Raw genomic sequence first — 21118 nt, 5'->3', positions numbered from 1 at the left:
ACTCAAGGTCAAAACTATGCATTAGCCTTGGTTGTAGAAGCTGATTACACGGGAAATCCATGGAAAGGAAGGATGTTTATTGCATATCTTAGAGGCAGGTTGAACAGACTGAGTACACAGCAGGATATCAGGATCCACCTACCTCAAGGTGCTTTACTAACTTGGCTGTGAGGCACATCAAAAGTAACAGTCTCTTAGAATGTAAGAATGTTTTTCTAAAAAATGGTCACCACAATTGAGTATAGTAAAGTGTAACACCATGTTTAATGTAAAGCAAAATTGATTAAAAATAGAATGCCACACAAAATAAACTATACTTTTCAATAAAAAAGAAGTTAAACCAATAAAGATTTGTTTCTATAAAGTTGTTAGTGTATTTACTAGACCCCATATTCAAGAAAATACAATATCAAACACCTTTGTAATTCAATTTCAAATACTATAGGATCATATGGAGTTTTATTTCTTTGTGTGTACATACATATATACATGTTTGTGTGTGTGTATTTGTACACACTCACATGTGTGCACATTTTAAGGAGGATGCAAAGCACCTGCATATATGCTCCTATGGAGGATAGAAGTTGATGTTGGGTGCCTTCCATTGCTCTTCACTTTATTTTTTATGCAGCGTCTCTCACTGAACCTGAGAGCCAATGAGCTCCAGGGACTCTTGTCTCTGCTTCTCCATCCTTGGAGTCATGGTGTATGCAAGTGGTGAGAACACTAGGTCTCCAGACTTAGGTGTTAATATTTGCATGGCATGCACTTTACATGCTCTGCCATCTATGTAGCCTGATAAGGAGTCTTCATAAGCAATAAGAAATTGAAAACAATACAGTAGAGATGGTCAGAAAGATGGCCTTTACATCAAATTACCTTGGGCCCTGACCCTGCTATTGATAAGGAGAGACACTGGCCAACATATTTAACCCTTGGAACCCCGATTGCCTGTGAGTGTAACCTATTTTCATAGGATTGTACTAAATAAGATGTAAATGCACTAAACAAAAGCTTGGCATCTACTTCAGAAATATTAATAAATGGAAAAACTGTCAAGATGTGTATCTTTTAGAGTATATTACTTTCAAAGATTTCAGTAATACAAACTTTTTTTTTCATTGCCTGACCTAAAAGATTATTATAATAGTGAAGTCTAGAAAATACTTTTGGATCAATACTGCGGTTCTCTATTATTACACACATGCAACAAGGAATATTTTGGTAACAAGGACAAAACTCAGGAAAATTACAAAATTTGCTATGTTGTGCAGAATTCTGATCCTCCCAATATTCTATCAAAACAGCCTGTTAGTGGAAAGTAGGAGTCTGTTTTATCTTAACACAATTAAGGAAGTAAAAGACTTGTAAGTCCAAAGGAGAGTGTTATTTTGTTAATAACCAAACAAGTGTCTTGGACTATTAATGGGATGCCAATTGTATGAAGGAGAATGTCTAGAGATCACTGCAATTGGAAAGGAGACACGGAATAAAATGGTTGGCTAAGCCTTTCCCTGCCTCCCACAGGGTTTTTACCTTAGGTGTCAAAATGGTACCTTTTAATACCAAAAGGCAAATAGGACTCAGCCCCACTGTGACCTCCCATGATTCAGCGAATACATGGACATAATACACTCTTTACAGGCATGAGCTTATTTAGCTAAATCTTTTGTCAGTGCAGGAATTCTGGGACATGTGGCAGAAGGGACTAAGCTTACCTTTTGTACGTTAATGTACTTTCACAGTCAAAATATGAGAATTAACACAGACTGGAATACTCTTGAAGAAAGACATTTATCTTCTTATTTCCTCCAGTGATATATTGTTCAGAGCTAAAAGAGCATCAGCTCCAGAACCAAAGCTCCTATTGGCCTATATAGTTTTATAGTTTCCTTTAAAATAGCACAAAGTCTGGCCAGTCTCACTGCCGGACCAGCGCTTCTTCAGGAATCTTCCCATAATATGACAGGAAGAACCATCTCTAATACAAACCAACACTACTATTTCCAAAGTAAGCACTTTAAAAGGTGGTTTGAATAAGAAAAGATAGTTTGCTAAGCCGCATGCTCTCTGACAGTTGGTGCAAGATGACCCTGCGGATTGCGTTGCGCTGAGCATCACGGCTTGTTCGGATGCATTTTCAATTGCACTGAGTAAACAACATGAAATGTTTGATGAGTGCTAATATACAAGATGCCACGATTAGCTATGATTGTAAATTACCATGCTTTTTTTCTTCTTCTTCTGGTATTCCTCCTTTGATCTCTCACACACAGTGAGAACAAAATTTGTAATTTAAAACATTGACTTTGACTCAGAAATTCATTTACAAATTGCAAATTTATTGGGTGCTTGAACATATAGTTAGATGAGAAAATATCAATGGTATGAAAAAAAATAGTGCCCATTTCTTTCTCTTTTGCTTGAGCTGTCTCATAGCACTTTCCCTGTTAAATTCTTGACCTCAGGTTTCTGTAAATGACAGACCCTGCGAACTGTTGAGAAATGGCACAGAACTCATGAAATGGCACAGAATTAATGAGGAAGTGGGATTTAAATATGTTTGTTCGCATTCATTCTAAATACGAGTTTTGGTAAATTCCTTTTTATTCATTTTAAAGTTACATACAATCACTTTAACAAGTAGACACTCCACTAAAGCTTTTCTAAAAAGGTTTTCTGCTTATGGGATTCTAATTCTGAGGATTTTTGTTGATCAGTTTTCTAGTTACTTGAAATTATTAACTCATCAGTAAAGAAGAAATTGTCACATATAACCAGAGTGTTAAAAAAAAAAACAACCGTAGTATGCAATGCTCCAAAATTGTATTTGATAAAGCTTGTTTCTAAGTCAGTACATGCAAAGTCAACAGACAAGTTGCTCAATAACATAATAATTACTTATTTCACTTGTAGTTTTATATCAGGCCATATTTTTCTGTTGGTAGCACTCAACTTACCTCACTCTATCCACTCTTGATGTTTTTCTATACCTTGTAAAACATCTGGTTTTCACTTTGTTGACTTGTTTTTACTAATGATCTATTTTCATTTTTCTCCCTCTAGGATATAGACCCACAGCTAACTGGATTTGATTTATACGAGGGAAATCTACATCAATGGCCACTCTCGGCACATTGCTACTATGGAAAACAGAAGGGTCAATAGGAGACAGTCTGATGAATAGGGATGACTGAAGATGTTGCATCAGTCCGTGGAAAATCAATGGGAGCTACTTGCTGCATGAAGAGTGTTCTGATCTCTCCTTAACAAGCTCAAATTTGAGAGATTGGGGGCACATTCTACCATCTTCCATCTTTCTCAAGTGGATACACAGATATTTGCCTCACTGTACCAGACAACTAAACAACTAATGTGGGACCATGGCACTTCCCAGATGCATGTGGCCAAATTATGTTTGGAGAGCCACGATGGCATGTGTGGTACACAGGGGATTGGGTGCCCCATTGACTCTCTGTTTGCTGGGATGTTTGCTACAGACTGTCCATGTGCTCTCTCAAAAATTGGATGATGTTGACCCATTGGTTACTACTAACTTTGGCAAGATAAGAGGAATTAAGAAAGAACTCAATAATGAAATTTTGGGGCCTGTCATTCAGTTTCTTGGGGTTCCATATGCTGCTCCACCAACAGGTGAACATCGATTTCAGCCTCCAGAACCACCATCTCCCTGGTCCGATATCCGGAATGCCACTCAGTTTGCTCCTGTATGTCCCCAGAATATCATTGATGGCAGATTGCCTGAAGTGATGCTTCCTGTGTGGTTCACTAATAACTTGGATGTGGTTTCATCATATGTACAAGACCAGAGTGAAGACTGCCTATACTTAAACATCTATGTCCCAACTGAAGATGGTGAGTGCCTTGCAGGGACACAGGGAGATATGTTTATTTATTTCTTGTTCTGAGTTCTAACAATATTAATTTATGTGTACTGGTAGTATGCATGGCTTTTCCTGTGGGCATGTAGACATATTTTACATGCTTGCATGCTGCTCTTTTTATTTTTTGTGTGTCAGTGTATCTGTTCTTATTTTTTCACTGTGCCTACTCATTTTCTTTCCTCCACAGCACGTATATTTAGGTAGAAATGGTCTCCTAATTTCCATTTCCTACCAAATGACTTCTGAGAAGATGCATCAACGTTCCCTCATTGCATGTGCAGGCTCAACGAATTGGGGCTCTTTCGCACTCAGTAAAAACAGGAGTGTACTAAGTTAGATAGTGGTGTTGCATGTTCCGGCGGTCTGTGATGGAGCGCCATGTTATTTTCTAGTCTTCTATTCATTTTTCAGTAAAAAGAATATCCAAGGAATGTGCCAGAAAACCCGGCAAGAAAATATGTAGAAAAGGAGGTATGTATAAAAGTGAAAATGGACACGATGTAAAACTTTACAGAGGAAGAATAAGATACTCTCCCACAGGATGACTTGCTGGTGCTTGGGAGTGAGTGTTAGGTGATGGGTCAAGAGAGCACAAGGCAGAGCAAACAGTGCTGGGGAAACTCACTGCTGACACCTCTCTTTGCCTAAAAGCAGGACCCATATGAATGTAATTTCTTCCTAGACTTTGCTTATAGAGAAAGAGCTACCTCACGTGTGTGCTGCGTAAGGAACCCAAACAGTGCTGCCTTAACAGCTGGTTAGTTTTGGTCCCTGAACTCTTCCTGAACATGTGCAGGTGTGCGTCTCTCCTCAGAGGAATCAGTCCAATCAAAGCCTTCACTTTATGTTGGTGTATCCTTAGATTTGCCTGAACACCTTATGGACATTCTGATCCTAAGGTTAAACCCGGCTACAGCTAATGGGCAGTTACTATTATTAGGCAATGTGATTTTTTTTTTGTCAGAGTCGTTTTTATTTTCAGTTTCTCTTCTAGAAGGAAATGAGATATTTTATTCTTTATGTGAAATATTTACAGTCTTAAAATGTCTCCAACATTTATATATTTATGTTAAACAATTTAAAACATGGGGAAGAACGTGATTCAGAAGCTACAATTAAATCAACCTTCAAATCATCCTCTAGCTGGATTGAGCAAATGTAGACACTGACAGCTGCAAGCTCGCATCTGAATGCGGCAAACCCACACTCCGCTTTATATCACATTCAGTAAATCACTCACAGGAGGGTATGATCTCCTATGGCAGTAAATCTCCTAAGTGTTATTTTGACCTTATTCATGACTTGGTAGAAATTTCAATCTTCCTGCAGAAGTCATATTGACATTCCAGTGCTGGGTACTCCATCTCCCTATGCATTTCTAATCTGGCTGGAATGGGTCAGACTTTGTTATGACATCTTTATGGGGAGAGGGGTGTCCAAATGGCTGTGTTTTATGAGATTGCATTATATGGCGGGACATTGTTCGCACTCTTGATAAATATGTGTATTAATATTATTAACTTTCCATCAGAAAAGGTAATAATATTATTAACTTTTCATCAGAAATATTTGCATTAAGTGGACTATTATTATTTTTCCTACTTGTTGATAAAGTAGAGTTCAGTCTTGATTTTTAAAAACTCAAACTTAAATTTGGGTCAAATGCATAGTATGTTTAAGAAGATATGTGAAGGAAACATTGTGCCTTTAAACAACTAAAGAAAAGTCTTATTTTTTAGTTTTCAAATGAAAATAGCAAGCAGTGATTTACATGCCTTCAACTAATGTACAATGCTGCAGTGGTTATTATTATGCGGCTTATCAAGCACGTGTAATTAGCTAAGTAACTTTAGCCTCCTATCACAAAGCTGTTGATTCACAAAGTCATAAATAAAGATGCTGTTGAAGAATGCATAAATAGAGTATAATGCATAAAATTAACTGTGATTAAGAAAAAAAATAATATAAGGGCACCAAAGGGTATGATAGTAAGCAAGAAAATGACCTTTCTGTTCATAGAACTTCATCGAGAAATAAAGAAGCTCAGTAGTAATTTATTTCTCTTTATTCCTTAGATTGTTGGTTCTACATGCTTTGTAAGAGAGTTGGCAGTGAGTTGTGTAGGCTGGGCTGTTTACTTTGGCAACCTTTGAGCTAATTTATAATTAGATTGGGACAATGTCTACTGATGCCTACCGACTGTGGTACAGAGTCCACTATTAATTGTGCTTTTATGTAGCTCTAATTAAGCCCCTTTTAAATATCCTCTTGTTTGGGAACTTAACATATCTTATTATAATTAGAGAAGGCCTGCTCCTTTTTTAGTTGTTTATTACCCTAAATTTGAATAACTAATAATTTAAGTGTAATATTCTGTACAACTAGTATTTTATAGAAATAAAAACTAACAGTTACATTTGGCTATTGAATGAAGTAGTGGAAAACTTCTCAAAACGTTGAATTTTGTATTGATTCCCTACATTGAAAGGTTTACATCAGCCAATTTAAGAAAATTATCAGGCTACACAGTGTGACAAAGTCCTGGCATTCCAGTCCTTGGGAGGCAGAGAAGAGCAGGACAGTATAGATTTCTAAGCCATTTGTAGCTGCACAATAGGTTGGAGGCTAGCCTGCTCTAAATGTACTCTGCCACAAAAACAAACAAACAAAAACCCTACAGAAAATAGGAAAAGAAGACAATCAGGGAGAGAGAAAGAGAAGAAAACATTATCCTGTTTTAAGAAATCATTGGCACTTTTATGACTATGCATGCATTGAAGCTATACTATGCTATGCATGGATTACGAGTTCTTATGCAGTGTTCTAGAGGGTCTTAAACAGTGGTTCAGAAACTGGTTTAATAGTTGTGTTGTGCTTCATGCAGATGATAATTTTTGGTTTGTCATTATTTATCTCTTTTCTTTTAAATGTCTGCAGTCACTTACAGAGGCAAATGGATTGTGTTCCTGTGCTAAACCCACTATAGTCTGGGCATACTGTATTCACTCAGAACTATTTCTTAATTGCCAATTATAAACATGTAGTAATCAAGTGAGTTAGTAATAAATGAGGCAAAGAATTCTCTTCTCAGGGAGCTTACATTCAAATGACTTTGCAAAGAACAACACATTTTCTTTTCTTTGATCTGTACAAAAGGAAGAAAAACTTCTCCCTCCAGGAGATGCCACGTTATATTTTTAAAATACCTTTTGTAATACTCTTCTCTGCATTTGAAGTTAGAGAACACATTAAAAAAAAAAAAAAACATCAAAGGGCTGCCTTTTGTTTTAAAACAGGTCCTGGTTGCACATTTTAATCTATCTTTTTATATTTCCCATGATAGTTTTAGCCATATGTTAATTGCTTTCTAGACAGTTTCAGAGTTCTTTCCATTTAAAAATTGAAAAGAAAAATGAATGGTTAAAATGAGCTGCTGCTTCAGAACCTTTGGACACATAAGCGACACAGAAGCTGGAGTTTCACATGTGGAGAGTAGAGTGTTTGTCATAATTTATCTAGTTCATAATTACAACAATAGGAGAAATTTTACTACAATAACCTTAAAAACCTTTAAAAACTTGTTATTTTTCATTCAATTTCTATTGATAGTAAAGGCAGGAACACATATGACCATTGTTCTTGCCAATGGTTCATTAGAACAGAGTCTGCTATGTTAAATTACTCCAGTCAGCGAAGATGACTCAGTCAGTAAAGCAATGCAAACACAGTATCTAAATTCAGACTCCAAGCTCCCATAAAGTCAGGCATGATGATACTAAAACCCATTACTAGCAAGACAGAGAAAGGGAGATGAACTCATTGACCAGTGAGCATAGTCACTCTTTGAACTCCAGGTTCTGTGAGAGATCCTTCCTCAAAACCAAAAACAAACAAACAAACAATACAATGAGATGATTGAGAAGGAGAACTGCTGTTGACCTCTGGCATCTAAGCTTGCGCACGCGAGCACACACACACACACACACACACACACACACACACAAACATGCACACTAAATAGCCACTTCCACATGATGCTATATGAGAATCACATTCCTTTACCGTTTCCTTCTCTTTTATGTTTTTCCTTTTTTTTGTATATTCAAACATACCCCAAAATTTCTAAATTCTATCCATTCACAATATTTTTTGACAAATTCAGACCGTATCTCAATTGAATTTGATCATATAAATAACTTATTTTCAAAAGGGTCTGCGCAGTCTATTTTACTAACATTTTTGTTGTTTTTATTATTTTCTAGAGGTTGTTTTATTATTAAATTTTGTTCTTTCACCCTTTTCATATATGCACCAGTACACATATTGGTCTCACTTCTCTTTCCCAGTTCTCTCCCACTCCTTATCAATATCCCTTTCATCCTATAACACTCTATCATCTATTTACTTGTTTGAGTTTTGTTTGCTGTCTCACAGCATTTAATACTATTTAATCCTATGCAGTGTTTGCTTTGTTCTGTTTTTTACCGATCCGACTAAGACCCCAGTATACTCCCCTAGAAAGCTATCAAGGGTTAATTTTAACACACTTCAGTTTCCCGTGACTCCCTAGGTTTCTGCTTTGTGAGACTTACTAACAAAAGTGAGGTGATCAAATATTAGGAAGTAAACCAAAAAGAATAAACAAAGCACAGGGAGAATCCATACACAAGTCAATTGGCTCCAGAGTCTGTGGCTATGCAGGCTCTCATTCTTACAGGAGGTTAACTGTTATTTGCATGGATCTTTCAAGATGAATACAAAATTATAACGTTTCTAGTTGTGAGATTTTGTGAATCCACTTTTTCATTTCTCCTCCTTTTCATTACAAAGACGTCTTTATAGATGTCTATGACGTAATTCCTTGGTGCTTAAGCATGTTCCCGATTTTCAAAAGTATTTGGCTTTCTATGCTTAATAGTGTTTACTTGGGGTCATCTATAATTCATTCAAGAACATTTCCAGCAATTTTAGAGTTTATTCACATGTTTTTGTTTGTTTGTTTGTTTTTTTAGCATAGGGACTATCATCACTGATGTCTTCAGGATTTTAGTAAATGATTATATTCCAGAATCATATTCCTTCTGGCTCCATGTTTCTAAATGCTTAACTTACTTAACAAATACATTGATTGCTGGCTGTGTAGAAATTATTGTGCTAAGTTAAAAGAAATCATTAATAGAAAGAAAAAATATTTTCTTGTTTTGGAATCACCTTATAAAAGTTGTACTTTCATTTAAAAGGAGTTAATGGAAAAAAATAAACAGAGTAATGAGGATAATATCTGTAGATGTGTGGGATAGAGGTAGTCTTTAAAAAGATGCTCAAGAATTTCAATATTTTATCTAAAGCTAGGGGTCTATCTTGTGTGTTTCTAGAACACGGAGGAGTGCACATACGAGAGGAGGGGTAACAGAGAAAAACATTGAGATTCAGAATGTTTGAGTTTAATTTTTAAAAGACAGTACACTTGACATATTGAGAATGGGTGACTCTGGAAAGCTATCTGGCGCTTTCTAAGACAAATAGGAATAGTGCTTCCTCCAGACCCAGCTATACCACTGCTAGGTATATACCCAAAGTTTGTTCAAGTACACAAAAAGGACACTTGCTCAACCATGTTTATAGCAGCTCTATTTGTAATAGCCAGAACCTGGAAACAACCCAGATGTCCATCAACGGTGGAATGGGTACAGAAATTGTGGTATTTTTATACAATGGAATACTACTCAGCAATCAAAAAGGAGGAAATCATGAAATTTGCAGGCAAATGGTGGGATCTAGAAAAGATCATTCTGAGTGAAATATCCCAGAAGGAGAAAGACAAACATGGGATATACTCACTTATATAGACCTATAAGATATGATAAACATAATGAAATCTATACACCTAAAAAAGATAATCAATTGAGCGGACATGGGGTAAGATGATCAATCCTCGTTTAGAAAGACAGATGGGATATACATTGAATGTATGACAGGAGTCTACTGAGCGCATCTGAAAGACTCTAACTAGCAGTATTTTCAAAGCAAAGACTCATGACCAAACCTTTGGCAGAGTACAGGGAATCATAAGAAAGAAGGGGAGTTAGTCTGATGGGGAAAGGATAGGAGCTCCACAAGGACCAAATATATCTGGGCACAGGGTCTTTTCTGAGACTGACATTCAACCAAGGACCATGTATGGATATAACCTAGAACCTCCACTCAGATGTAGCCTGTGGTAGCTCAGTAACCAATTGGTTTCCCAAAGTGAGGGGAACAGGGACTATTTCTAACAGGAACTCAATGACTGGCTCTTTGGTCTCCCCACCCCCGAAGGGAGGAGCAGTCCTGTTAGGCCACAGAGGAGGGCTTTGCAGCCAGTCCTGAAGATACCTGATAAAACAGGATCAGATGAATGGGGAGGAGTTCCCCCCTATCAGTGGACTTGGAAAGGGGCACGGTGGAGATGAGGGAGGGAGGGAGGGACTGGGAGGGAATGAGGGATCGGGACACGGCTGGGATACAGAGTTAATAAAATGTAACTGATAAAAAAATAAAAAATAAAAAATAAAAAAAAGAGAATAGGTGGTGAGAGAGTTTAAAGACCTAAAGCAAAAGAAATTACAATAGTCCACCAAGACCTGAGCGTTACCCAGTTGGAACAGGGGAAGAACAATGGAAACTGTAGTTTCTTTGTCTCTTGAAGATCATATTTATTGATTGATTTATTATAGGTTGTGATCAAATCATCATATTAAATCATAGAATAATACAGTTGCCATCAATTAAGATGGAAAGAGAAGAATAGAGAATTGTTTGGGACATAGCACAATAGAAAGATTCTGTTTGGTTTTGGCCATGATAAATTAGAGGTAATCATTACTCATCCAAGAATAGACATCAAGGAACGGTATTCTGAACCAAGAATATGAACCATGTTTAGAAGTCTAAGCTGAGATATTTTACAATTATTATACTAGAGATGATGGAAGAAGCCAATGAAGAGGGAGAAACAAAGACTCCAAGGTCTGATTTACAGAGAAATTGCAACATTAAGAAGTCTGAGACAAAAATACATTCTGGTTGGGAGATGTGTTAGTCAACTTTCCATTGCTATAACAAATTATCACATATTCACTTTTAAGGGAAAATTTATTTTGTTTCATGGTTTTAGAGGTTTTGATCCATGGTTGCTCAGCCCCACTGCTTCTGGGCTATGGTGAAGTAGAACATTACTGAGATGTTGTAGTGAGAATTCTAGGATTTGGGTTTCTTTTAAAAACAGGATTATTGTGGGAATATATTTTCATTTTAATCCTAGGTGTGGGAATATGGGGCTGCTTCAAAGAAGATGGCTATGATTTGCTTCCTGCTCTAGCAGGGCCTTGATTTTTTTCTTTTTTTTTCACTTCAGATAGTTTCTTGGATTTTACGGTTTGGAAATTTTATGGTTTGGACTTTTCAGATGATATATAAATGCTAGAGCCACAAGAGGTGGGTTGCTGGCTGGCAGTTGGATACTGTTGGTTGCAATTTGTTAAGTAGTAATGTGCAACAAAAGAAACCCAACAAAAATAAATTAGATAAACTGACAGTCAAGATCAGACTTACCCCAAGGAGCTCAATAACCCTATCAGCAGTAAATAGTGTGATGATAATGACACCCCCTTTCCTCTGTATTCTTTTTTCCTCTTATTTAGTATTAGGAGATTACGAAGGTGGAGGAGATAAAAAAAATAAAAATGAAAGGAACCCACAAAATGGCAAATGCGAGCTTCTAGATGTGTGATAGAGAAAATCTGCACACCTCAAGGTGGCTGGGAAACAGTGCCAGTATTTTCTCATGACTATGCCCCTCCTTCTAAGAAGTCCCATCTCCTAAAGTATTTAGTACCTTCTCACAGTACCACAGACTGATGAGCAAACCTTTAACAGATGGGAGTGATGAAGCATTTAAGGCACAGACCAAAAGAAGGCACAAATCAATATTTTGTTGCTGCTGCTGGCCTTGAAGCTAAGAAATGTACAAACACGGACACATCCTATGGACATCAACTCCACAAATGAATTTCTGTGAGGCGACGTTATCTTACACTGAACACCAAACTAAGAGAGTGGAAGGAGGATATGAGTGACTGAGCATAGATGATTGTTTTAAGGAGTATTTTTTTCTTTATTTTTTAAAAATGTATTTTTAATTTATATATTCACTTAACATCTGGATTGTAGCCCTTTCCTCCTCTCCTACGGGTTCCCCTCCCAGCCTCTTCACCCTATTCTCCCTATCCCCCTTCTCAGGAAAGGGGTGTCCCCCCTCCCACCCTAGCACATCAGGTCACATTAGGACTGAGATCATCCCCATCCACTGAGGCTGGGCAAGGCAGCCCCGCCTGGGGGAAGTGATTGAAAGCAGGCATCAGAGTCCATGTCATGGACAGCACCTGCTCCACTTAGTAGGAGACCCACATGAAGATCAAACTGCCCACCCATACCAAGGGGGCCCATGCCCAGTCCATGCATGCTCCTTGGTTGGTGCTTCCATCTCCGCAAGCCTCCATGGGTCTCGGTTACTTGGTCCTCTTGTGGCATTGCTGTCGCATTCCTGTCCTTCATCATCACCCCTGCCCCCATCCTCGACAGGACTCCTGAGCTCCACCAAATGCTTGGCTGTGAGTCTCAGCTTGAAATTCGATCAGCTGCTGGGTGGGGCCTCTCAGAGGACAGTTATGCTAGGCCCCTGTCTGTAAGCAAAGTGTAGTACAATTAATAGTGTCAGGCATTGGCTTGCTCCCATGGGGTGGGCCAAACTGGGCCAGGCATTGGTTGGGCATTCCCTCAGTCTCTGTCTTTATCTCTGTACAACTTGTAGGCAGGGTAAATTTTGGGTCAAGGGTTTTGTAGGTAGATTGGTATTTCCCTCCCACCACTGTAAATCCTGCCTGGGTAGAAAGTAGCCCCCACAGTCTCCACATCCCCCCAGCTGCTAGGAGGCTCAGCTAGAGACATCCCATATTCTTCCTATAGCCTACCTACCCTGTTGCATGCTTCTAGCTTGTCTCAGAGATGCCCCTGCCCTCCGTTTAACTTTTCTCTCCAAGCTCTCTTTCCTTCTCTCCCCACACTCCACACGTTTTAAGGGGTTTTGAAAACAGTTAGTTTTGTAACTATAGATTAAGATTGATGAAATAAAGGAATACTTGGATATAGTACAAAAGACTGATTAAAAAGTACAAGTAAGATTACAGAATTTCTGAAATAATAGCACATAATAGGCAAAAAAGTCGATTTAACTGTCCTTAGGATGTTGCACTGAAAAGAATGGACATATATAATTTAAATTAACACGGTACTAGGGAGGGCGAATTAACATGAGTGCATGGATAACATCAGTATGGATTGATTCTCTTATGTTTTTCTAGTCTAATTGATATGTGATAGCAAGGAAAAGGCAAGTAGAACTAACATTGGCTATTTCTTCCCATGTTATATAGGCTTTGGCCTTATTCATATGTTTAATATTATCACAGTCCTGTGACATTTTTTTTTATCTTCACTTTGAAGATGTCCCAGTGGAGAACAGAAGAGACCAAATACCTTGGCTAGAGATTCATAATGCTTTCACAGCCAGCTAGCCATGTTTTCTTTGAGGTGACTTTTTAGAATGAAGGGATTCAAAGTGACAGAAATGGACCTATGATAACAGCAACAGTCCTTAGCTTTTTGGGGATTATAGATGAAATAGAAAATGAGATTGGTAGCCAGTTTGTTACTGCAAACTATATCAAAATAATTAATTAAAACCCCTGATTCATTCACTGTTCGAAGTTTAATGAAAAACCACTATGAGCTGTAGATTTGATTTCATGTTTGAGTCAGTAGCTATGGGCAGATGCAGGATTCAAAGTGACAGAAATGGACCTATGATAACAGCAGCAGTCCTTAGCTTTTTGGGGATTATAGATGAAATAGAAAATGAGATTGGTGGCCAGTTTGTTACTGCAAACTATATCAAAATAATTAATTAAAACCCCTGATTCATTCACTGTTCGAAGTTTAATGAAAAACCACTATGAGCTGTAGATTTGATTTCATGTTTGAGTCAGTAGCTATGGGCAGATGCAGATGAGCTCTCCAGAAGCTGAGAGGCCTCAGTTGAAATTCTGACATGGCATCTTCAGAGAATAACGTCAATTGTCAATTGTTTCCTGACAGGCATGTCTAGTTACCTGACGTAGGTGTCTAACTCACCTTTTCTAAAAAAGAAAAAAAAATTAATTTTTATTGAAACCGGGCTTGAAAATCAAAACATTTAAGACATATATCACCAACAAAAAAGAGTTATGCTCCAAAATAAATTCGTTAGATGCCGCTTGCCATTTGTCTCTATTTCAGGAACAGCGTGCTTCCTGGTATGCTATTTTCATAGACAGTATTGTGAGCTGCACCACTATAAACTCATTTTGTTTTAATTTACATCTGTTCTGTCCACCACTGTTGATTTTGTGAGTGCTTTTGTCCTTAGTGTGTTTTTTTACATTTTTTGTTCACTTTCTTCCCACCTGAACAATTGGAGGACAAGCTTAGCTACAAACGCATTGATTATCAGCAACACACTCCCGTTCCAGGCTACATAACTTGAAGCTCTAAACAAAAAGAAGCACGATTTCTGATTTCCTCTTTTGTTTTTTTTTATTTAATTTTTTATACAGTATACTATACTCATACTTTCCTCTCCCTCATATTCTCCCAGATCTTCTTCCCTCTCCAATCCATCCGACTTCAGGATCTTTCTGCCTCACAACAAAAATAAAAGTAAAAGAAAGAAGTGAAGACCAAAACAAACAACAAAACCCAAGAAGATCAACATTATCCCCCAAAACAAAATAAGTTTCTTTACTTACTCTTTTTTGTTTCTTTTTTTATTTTACTTGTTTCTTTTTTTCTTTGACAGTCTTGTGCACGTATATAGTTCATTTTATCTCTGCTGCTCTTCACCCTCTCTTATTTCACTTTCACCCCTGTCCTCTTGCTCTCATCCCTACAGAGCCCTTTCCCACATTCATGCCATTTTTTTTTGTTTTGTTTTGTTTTGTTTGTTTTGTTTTGTGATTCTCTGATTTTAACCAGGACGATCTGTGTGACCATGATTTGGAAGCTATCTATTGGGTTCACAGCTGATGCACAATTGAAAATAAATGATCATCTCTCCTTCAGAACACTGCAGTAGCTAAGGGTTCAGCAGGAATGAACAGGGCTCCGTTAACACCTCCCAGTCAGTGACTGGCTGTGACACAGTCATAAAGTGTCCCCATGCAGAAACCACAGCCCGATACTGCAGTGTGATCACAAAAGCATGATTTCTAAACAGATTTTTAAGTGTTTATTTTAAATTTACTTTTTATTTTCAGGTCTTTGAGCACACATATGTGTGTGCAAGTGTGCATGTGTGCCTATGTGTTCATGTGTGTTAAGGTCAGATATGATTTCCAATGCTGTTTTCATTCTACCGTCTATTTTACTTTTTGAGACATTATCTCTCACTGGCCTAGAATTATGAAGTAGACTATACTGATTGTCTAATGAGCTACAGGAAGACTCCTATGTTCAACTTCCCTACACTTGGATTGCAAGTGAGTGCTAGTATGCCCAGCTATTTTATATGGGTGCTATAGATCAAACTCAGGTACTCATATGGACATGTCAAGCACATTACCAACTGAGCTATTGTTGCAATGCTTTGGTTAATTTATTTTTAATTTGATATATAAAACATAAAAGTTACAGATATTAGTGGTATGATAAATTTTGCTATGACATGTGTCTTTATTATGTCACAATATATGCATATATAAGCATGGTGTATTTAATGTGTGTTTGTATGTATGTATAGATAACATCAAACATCAATCACTTATATTGGAGACACTCATATGCTTTCCTTCTATCTTTGTGAAAGATAGCATGTACTTATTGGCAGTAGTCACCATATGGCAAAACACAGAGCTTCTTGTTCCTCTTTACTTGTAACTTGGTTCTCTTTGTCAGCCTTTCACCATTTCTCTCTCCCTTCTGAGATATCATGGGACCCACTATTGTACTTTCAACATTTTTGAGACCAACTGCTTTTTAGGCCATGCATGTTGCTTCTGTGCATCCATTATTTTCACATAACCCTGAACAAGAAGACACACTTCTTCATGTAATACTCCCTTTTTGTTTGTATTGCTTGTATCTACTGTGGCAACCCACATCACAAATCTGAGGATGACAACTCTAAGATCAAGGAGTCAATGAAATTGCTTCCAGTAGAGGCCTCCTAGGCATATTCCTACATCTTTCTAAGGCCAACAGTGATCTTTAGCATCCTGTCACATGAAGAGCCATCAGTCCACAATCTATCTCTGCAGTCTTAAGACACTTAGATCTTTTCATATGATCTTTATATAAGGTTTCCAAGCAATACATTTAAGGTTCATCTGAATCTAAGGTGGTTTCATCTTATTTATATTTGTATAGTCCACCACTGCATTGCTTTGCCTGGTTGGCATAACTGAGTGCCAACTTGTAGTGCTAAAAAAAAAAATTTTTTATGCTTCATAGTTTTTGAAGTTAAAAGTCTAAGATCAGTATTTCAAGAGAGTTAGTGTATTCTGAGATCTAGGCTCCTTTCTTTGAAATGCAGATGGCCTTTTCCCAATTTCTCTTCATATTGTGTTCTCCAAGTAACTATATATGTGTTCAATTCTGTCTATTAATTATTTGGTTTTGTTACATGTGTATTTGCTTTCACATTGTTTTTTTGTGCCACATTCGTTCCTTGGGGCTAAAGAGGCCAGAAGAAAGCACAACATCCTCTGGAACTAAAACCGTAGATGAAGGTGAGCTGCTGATGTGCTGGGAACTGAACCTGGTTCCTCTGTGAGACTAGCAAGTGCTCTTAACTGATGACCCACTTCTTATGCTCAATTGCTCTTTCTTAATAAGATCATTGTTTACACTGGGCATGATATTGGGCTTACGAACTCATCTGAACTGATAATGTTTGTCACTACTGTGTTTGCAGAATGACTACTTTTGGAAGTACCTAGTTTAGGAATGTAATCTGTACATTTTGACAATTCAGTACATAAAAGTGGCCTGAGGCTTCAGATGGTCTAAATTATGTTTTTAATATTTTAGAGTATTTCATACAAGTGTAATATATTCATATCACGTACAGCCTTATTTCTCCCCACTCCTACTCCTACTGTGCCCCCTCCACTCCAATTTGAATTCATGACATCTTCCATAATTCTATCTATCTATCTATCTATCTATCTATCTATCTATCTATCTATCTATCTATCTGTCTGTCTGTCTATCTATCCATATGTATGTACATACATACATACATGCTGAGTTCATTTAGTGCTGTTCATATGTCCATGTGTTTAGGATTCAATACTTACAATTAGATAACCTATCATGGAGGCTCATCTTTGGAGAAGCCCAATTCTCTCTGCCTTAACATTAAGTAGCTATTATCTAGAAGTAGGGCCTCATGAAATTTCCCTTGTTGATGTTGGCATGTCAACTGGTGTGGTCATTACACAAGTCTTGATTAGGTAGCCATATTGTTGAGCCTTCTTAGTTGATGTATCCAGATGGCTTGAATTCTTTGGAAACATTCAGTAGACTGATATATATATATATATATATATATATATATATATATATATATATATATATTATTGGGCAGCAGGTTATATATATTAATAAAATTATATACATTATTAAAATTGTATTGTTATTATGCCTACTATGTAGGTAAAGAAAAATGTGATTACTAAATGCCTTCTCTAAAGTCACATGACATCATGCATAGGAAAGAATGCTCCTGTGCAAATTAAAACTTAATTTATTTTAAACTATCTTTTTATTATGGTAGGGTACCAAGTAGTATTCCATATGCTTTTAATGTGTTAATATGATTTTGGCTTCCTTTTTTTTTTCTCAAATTGTAAATATTTTACTAGGATGATTGCTTATGTGTAAGCATAGTTTTCACAAAATTTAAATCCTATCAATGTAAAAGTATAACGATATTAATTTTGAATTCTGCTCCTTGCATTACAATTGGACAATGGGAAAAAGGTTTTAAAGTAATTTTTAATTTAAGAACTATTTCTTTGTTTACTCTAATTTTACTCATGTAGCCTGTGAGTAATGATAGTGTTAGAGAAAACTAATTATAGGCTGTAATTTTCATTAAATCATGTAGAATGTTACAAAAATAATATTGAAACAATAATAAGAGAAATATCAACAAGAAGGAGTGGGGTCACTGCAACAATCATTGCAGTTTTCAGAAGCAGATTTCTGATTGACCAACAGAGACCATAATTGGCTGTGGCTCAGCCTGGGAATGGAGTAGGAGCCTTTCTTTGCTTGTAGACAGAGCTCTTCCAACACATGTGTCAAGAAGAAAATGTCAAGAGTCCCATGCTGAGGAAAAGTTCTCCTCTCTCTCTTCTCTTAAAAAAGAGCCCCTATCCTACTTCCTCACATCTTTAGGGATACTCTTTTATATTCTCTCCCAGAGCAACGCTGTTCCTCAGGGGATGTCTGCAAAGAAGCACACCTGAAGCAAGCTTTAACTGCTCCCTTAGAGCTAAGTTCCTCTCAGCATGTCCATGACTCATCATTTTTCCTGATAAGATGAAGGTCAGGTTTACAGACCTCAGGTGCAGATATAAGCCTTCCTTGAGAAAAATTCACACATTGGACTAATTACAAGCTCTGTAGAACCTGATACTTCTGAACTGTTCCACCTAGGACGGCCACCTGCCAGCCTGTTCCTTTCCTGATATACCCTCAGGTCCCCACCATCAAAGGCATCCACATTCAGCCTCACTTTGAAAATGTCAGGGCATCAGCAAGCATCCCGTCACATGAGTAGATGCTTAGCTACAATGACAAGCTGCCTTTCCTTTCTTCTGTTTTCACAGGACACTAAAGTAGTGTCTTTTTTGACTTAAACAGTTTGGAAGTCATTTATTAATTTTCATTATTCAATGAAAATTAGAAAATAGCTATAAGTTTGGATTATGATTTTTTTAATATAATGCTGTTTGTTAACTGGATCTAACAGTGATGAGACTGTTATCTTGCTTTTATTTTGTAGAGATTTGTAGTCTTTCTGAAAAGAACATTATAAGAGGAAAAAATGGGACTTTGTACAATATTTTCTGGGGTCTCTAGCTGTTATTCATTGGTGATTTGTTTTCTAATCATTTTACAGCCTGATTTCAGCCATCTCCCTCAGGCTCTCTCCCACCTGCTCCCTCTACTTCTCAGAGGTGAGGCCCACAAGGGGTACTAAACCATTCTGGCAACACAAGTAACAAGGACTAAACGCAACTGCCTCCACTGGCACCAGACAAAGAGGTCCACACATGTGTAAGCAGGAGTCTAGGTCTAGATGGCGTACATGATCTTTGGTAGTTCAGTCTCTATGAGCCCCTTTAGTCTTCTTGTGGGGGCCTTGATCCTTCCAGCTCCCCAATCCTTCCTCTCACTCTTCCAGGAATTCTGTCTATTGTTTGATTATGGGTCATTGCATCTGTTTCCATCACCTTCTGGACGAAGCCTCTTAAAAGACAGTTATGCTAGGCTCTTGTATGAAAGTATAGCAGAGTATCATTAATAGGGGCAGGGCGAATCACAGGTTGGGACAGTCATTGTTTTGCCATTTCCTCAATATCTGTTCCATCTTTATCCCTATACTTCTTGTAAGCAGGACAAATTTTGGGTAGAAGGTTTTATGTGTAGATTGGTGTCCTCCTTCCTCCACAGGAAGTTCCACTTGGCTACAGAGGGTGGTGGCTTCAAGTTCTATATCCCCCACTATTAAGAATGAGCTAGGGTCACCACATAGATTCTGGGGCCTCCCCTGTTCCAGAGATACTCCCCTGCTGATTTCCATTCTCTCTCCTAGTCTTCTTCCCCCATCTCTTCCACCCCTCTCCCTACATCTGATCCCTATGGCCATTAAGCTCTCCATCCTGTCTCCCACACAACTCCTCCCCTTTCACTGTCTACTTCAAATGTCTATTTTAATTTCCTCTTCTGAATGAGACTCAAGCATCCTCCCCTGGGCCCTGCCACTGAAGATTTTTTTAATTTACCTTTTTCATAAAATATATTTTGATCATATTCTTTTCCCTCCCTCAATTTTCCCAGGCCCTCCTCATTGGATAAAACTGATCTTTCTTTCTTAGAAAGTATATTACAAGTAACTTCTTGGCAAGGAATTTGAGTTTGTGTCCATTTCCCCTTCTCATTGCTGGTATTTTGTCTGATTGTAACTTGTGCAGGTCTTGTGCATGCTGTCATTGTCTGTGTGAAATGTTGTGAGTGAATGCTGTTGTTTTCTATCACTTCTGGCTCTTACTCTCTCTCTATCCCCTCTTCTGCATAGATTCCCAAGACTTGCTTAGAGGGATTTGATAAAGACATCCCATTCAGGACTGAGTGTTCCCAAGCTACTCACTTTATGCACTTTATTCATTTGTGAGTCTCTGTGCTAATTAACATCTGCTTCAAGAAGAAACTTTTCTCATGAGGGTTCAGTGATGATTTGATTTGCAGGTATAGTGATCTGTCACTAGGAATAGCTTCACTGCCGTGTTCCTTTAGCAGAACAATGGTAATAGTTTTTTCCCAGGTTATAAAACTTACCTATTCTCAGGCTTTTTGTCACTTTGGTTAGAAGTATGGGTTACATTTTATGGAATGGCCTTCAGCACAATAAGAGAATGATCAGTTACTCTTGTAATATTTTTGCTAATACTATGCCAATCTGTCTTGTGAGCAAGTTGCTATTATAGGTCACAGGGCTTATAGCTGGATGATATTGATGATTACTTTTCCCCTCCCTCTAACTAAGTCAATAGGGGTCAGCTTCCATTTGGACACCAATTCAATTTCTTCATCTTCAATGATTTGACTAAGTTGAGTCTTCAGCAATAGGGCCTTACCATCAAGTTGTGAAGGGTAACTGATAACCTTAGCAATGTAGCCTGTGATTGGTGTGTGTACGCGTCCTAGGGAATCCAGTCGGGCAGTGACTCAACAAAATGTAGCTCATTCCTGGAAATGATGGTCTTACTTGGTGGCACAAGAGTTCTGGTTGAGACATTTCTGCACCCTCTTCATGGTGATTTCATTTAGACACCTTGCATGTGTGTCTA

The 21118-nt window shown here is 37.7% G+C and overlaps 1 protein-coding gene across 15 annotated transcripts in view; it reads left to right on the top strand.

The window, feature by feature from the left end:
* The window catches only part of Nlgn1 (neuroligin 1), a 983309-nt gene that overhangs the window by 232590 nt on the left and 729601 nt on the right, over positions 1-21118 (top strand). For 11 of the 15 annotated variants that reach the window (XM_060378145.1, XM_060378139.1, XM_060378141.1 and 8 more), the window contains 2 exons: positions 3067-3876; positions 4317-4376. In XM_060378145.1, the coding sequence (XP_060234128.1) occupies positions 3384-3876; positions 4317-4376 (553 nt within the window). In that variant the 5' untranslated portion in view covers positions 3067-3383. The remainder of the gene's footprint in view (positions 1-3066; positions 3877-4316; positions 4377-21118) is intronic. The other 4 variants (XM_060378151.1, XM_060378149.1, XM_060378148.1 and 1 more) reach the window with 1 other exon arrangement.

This window comes from Meriones unguiculatus, chromosome 2 (genome assembly GCF_030254825.1).
Source record: "Meriones unguiculatus strain TT.TT164.6M chromosome 2, Bangor_MerUng_6.1, whole genome shotgun sequence".
NCBI classification, from domain to species: domain Eukaryota; kingdom Metazoa; phylum Chordata; class Mammalia; order Rodentia; family Muridae; genus Meriones; species Meriones unguiculatus.
The sequence above is the reverse complement of the archived record's forward strand: the minus strand, read 5'-3'. Positions and strand labels throughout refer to the sequence as shown.